The sequence below is a fragment of the Populus euphratica genome, unplaced genomic scaffold (genome assembly GCF_000495115.2).
Source record: "Populus euphratica unplaced genomic scaffold, PopEup_1.0 scaffold5293.1, whole genome shotgun sequence".
In the NCBI taxonomy this organism is placed as follows: domain Eukaryota; kingdom Viridiplantae; phylum Streptophyta; class Magnoliopsida; order Malpighiales; family Salicaceae; genus Populus; species Populus euphratica.
In genome coordinates this window covers 2,467-4,214 of record NW_011505116.1, presented here as the reverse complement: position 1 = coordinate 4,214, position 1,748 = coordinate 2,467, and the positions used below count along the sequence as shown (strand labels likewise).

General features: G+C 29.7%; 1 protein-coding gene across 2 annotated transcripts in view; it reads right to left on the bottom strand.

Annotated features, from left to right (window-relative positions):
- Window positions 1-1,037: 1,037 nt before the first annotated feature.
- LOC105120183 (transcription factor JUNGBRUNNEN 1-like) overlaps window positions 1,038-1,748 on the bottom strand; it is a 3,130-nt gene continuing 2,419 nt past the window's right edge. For both annotated transcript variants that reach the window (XM_011018373.1, XM_011018374.1), the window contains exon 3: window positions 1,038-1,528. In XM_011018373.1, coding sequence (XP_011016675.1) covers window positions 1,115-1,528 — 414 coding nt within the window. In that variant the 3' untranslated portion in view covers window positions 1,038-1,114. The remainder of the gene's footprint in view (window positions 1,529-1,748) is intronic.

The following is a 1,748-nucleotide window of genomic DNA, read 5'->3' as shown; positions in this document are numbered from 1 at the left end:
ACTCTTTTGTATGCTATTAAATTTTTTTTGTTAAGATTTTTCTGAGTGTATAGCATATGTGTTGATTGAAGTTACAAGTGTGCATTCAACATTTCTTTTTACCTTTTATTTTTTTGAACTCTTTTCTATCTTGGATTATATGTTCATTTTTTTTTGTTTTAGATGTTTTTGGTGTTGCCTAATCTATTTGTACTAATGACCAAACAAGCTGATTTTTTTTTTTTTATCAATGAAAGAAGGAAATAACCATCTAAAAATAATTTTTTTCAGTTGAGTTATTCAATATAATTGAAAAATTCACCTAATCATTGGAATAATAAAAGTCTAATTTAAAATAAAAAATATATAAAAAAATAAAAATTGTATTCATCAAAGTCCGATAGATTGAACTTTACATATTAGTCTAATAGATTAACCTTTACATATTAATTCTTAAAATGAGACAGGTGAGAAAAATTAATGCATGGATTTGGACCATACGTTCTGCGTGTTTATCAAACCAATCACTTTATCAAAACTAAAAGCAGCACTAAATAATAATCATAGTTTTCACATATGATTTGGTTCAAGATTTGAGTTTTAGCTTTGATCAGATTATTAAATTATTTAAGTTAATTTTTTTAAATTAAAACGATATTATTTTAATAAAAAAAATCAACAGATTACAACTAGATTTTTAATCGAATCTTGCTGAATTATTTGAGTCACGCCAGGTTTTTCCATTCCCTATTTTTTCTTCAATTACGCACAATTCTAGCTCCAGGTTAACTAGGTTCAGAATCAACTCTCTGGGTTAAGCCGGGTTTCATAACTATGATGATAATAATAATAATAATAATAATAATAATAATAATAATATAATTCCAATCTTGAAAAGTAAACTTAACTAGATTATAAATTTATTTTTTATAAATTATTAATTCAAGTTTTATAAACTTTATTCAAAACTTATGTAATTATTAACACTATTATGTAATTATTAACTGATAGTGTGATTCTTTAGTTTTTCAAGGTTAAACTTAGAAAAAGAAAATGTCAAAAATTTAATACTAAGCCATCGTATGCTTATTAGAGTTTCTAAATCCCTAATCATAGGAAAGAAAAGTACATATATCTACCATCTACATTCGTCATAAACTTGAGCTGGATCGATGGCTAGATCAACCACTGTTCTTAGGTCATCCCAGTTTCCATTAACGAAGAAATCATCTCCAATACCTGTGTTCCGAAAGCCCTGGTACGCTGCAGTAAATGGAGCTTCAGTTACTGAATCATACTGACCACCCATAAAAAGGTGATTCCTTTCATGGTCAACTTGGTCTCTGGTGACAGGCTTCCGTTCATTTCTTTGAACAAATGAGTATCCAAAACTTACATCCTGCTCAGTACTGGTTTCAGATTCAAAGCTGCATGTTTTTGAATTTGAATCACAATTAATGGGCTTTTGTTCAGTTGCTGGTATAACTGCAGCTACGAACTTTTTGTAGGTTGGGATTCGTTTCAGAATTCGACAGAGTGTCCAAATCTCCTGCATTGCCACGAAAAGAGTCAGCTGAAGAAATTTGAATTTTCCTTCTTTGGCAACTGAAATAAATACTCCATGCATTTCGAACTATTGAAGACATCGGTGTTCCCTATTGACTGCAGGTTCCCTTTAAAGGTCTCTTCCACGGTTTGACTTCCAAAAAAAGAAGGGCACGAAATTCGAAAAAATAACCCTTAAATTTTGGTGTCCTTACGCTGCCATT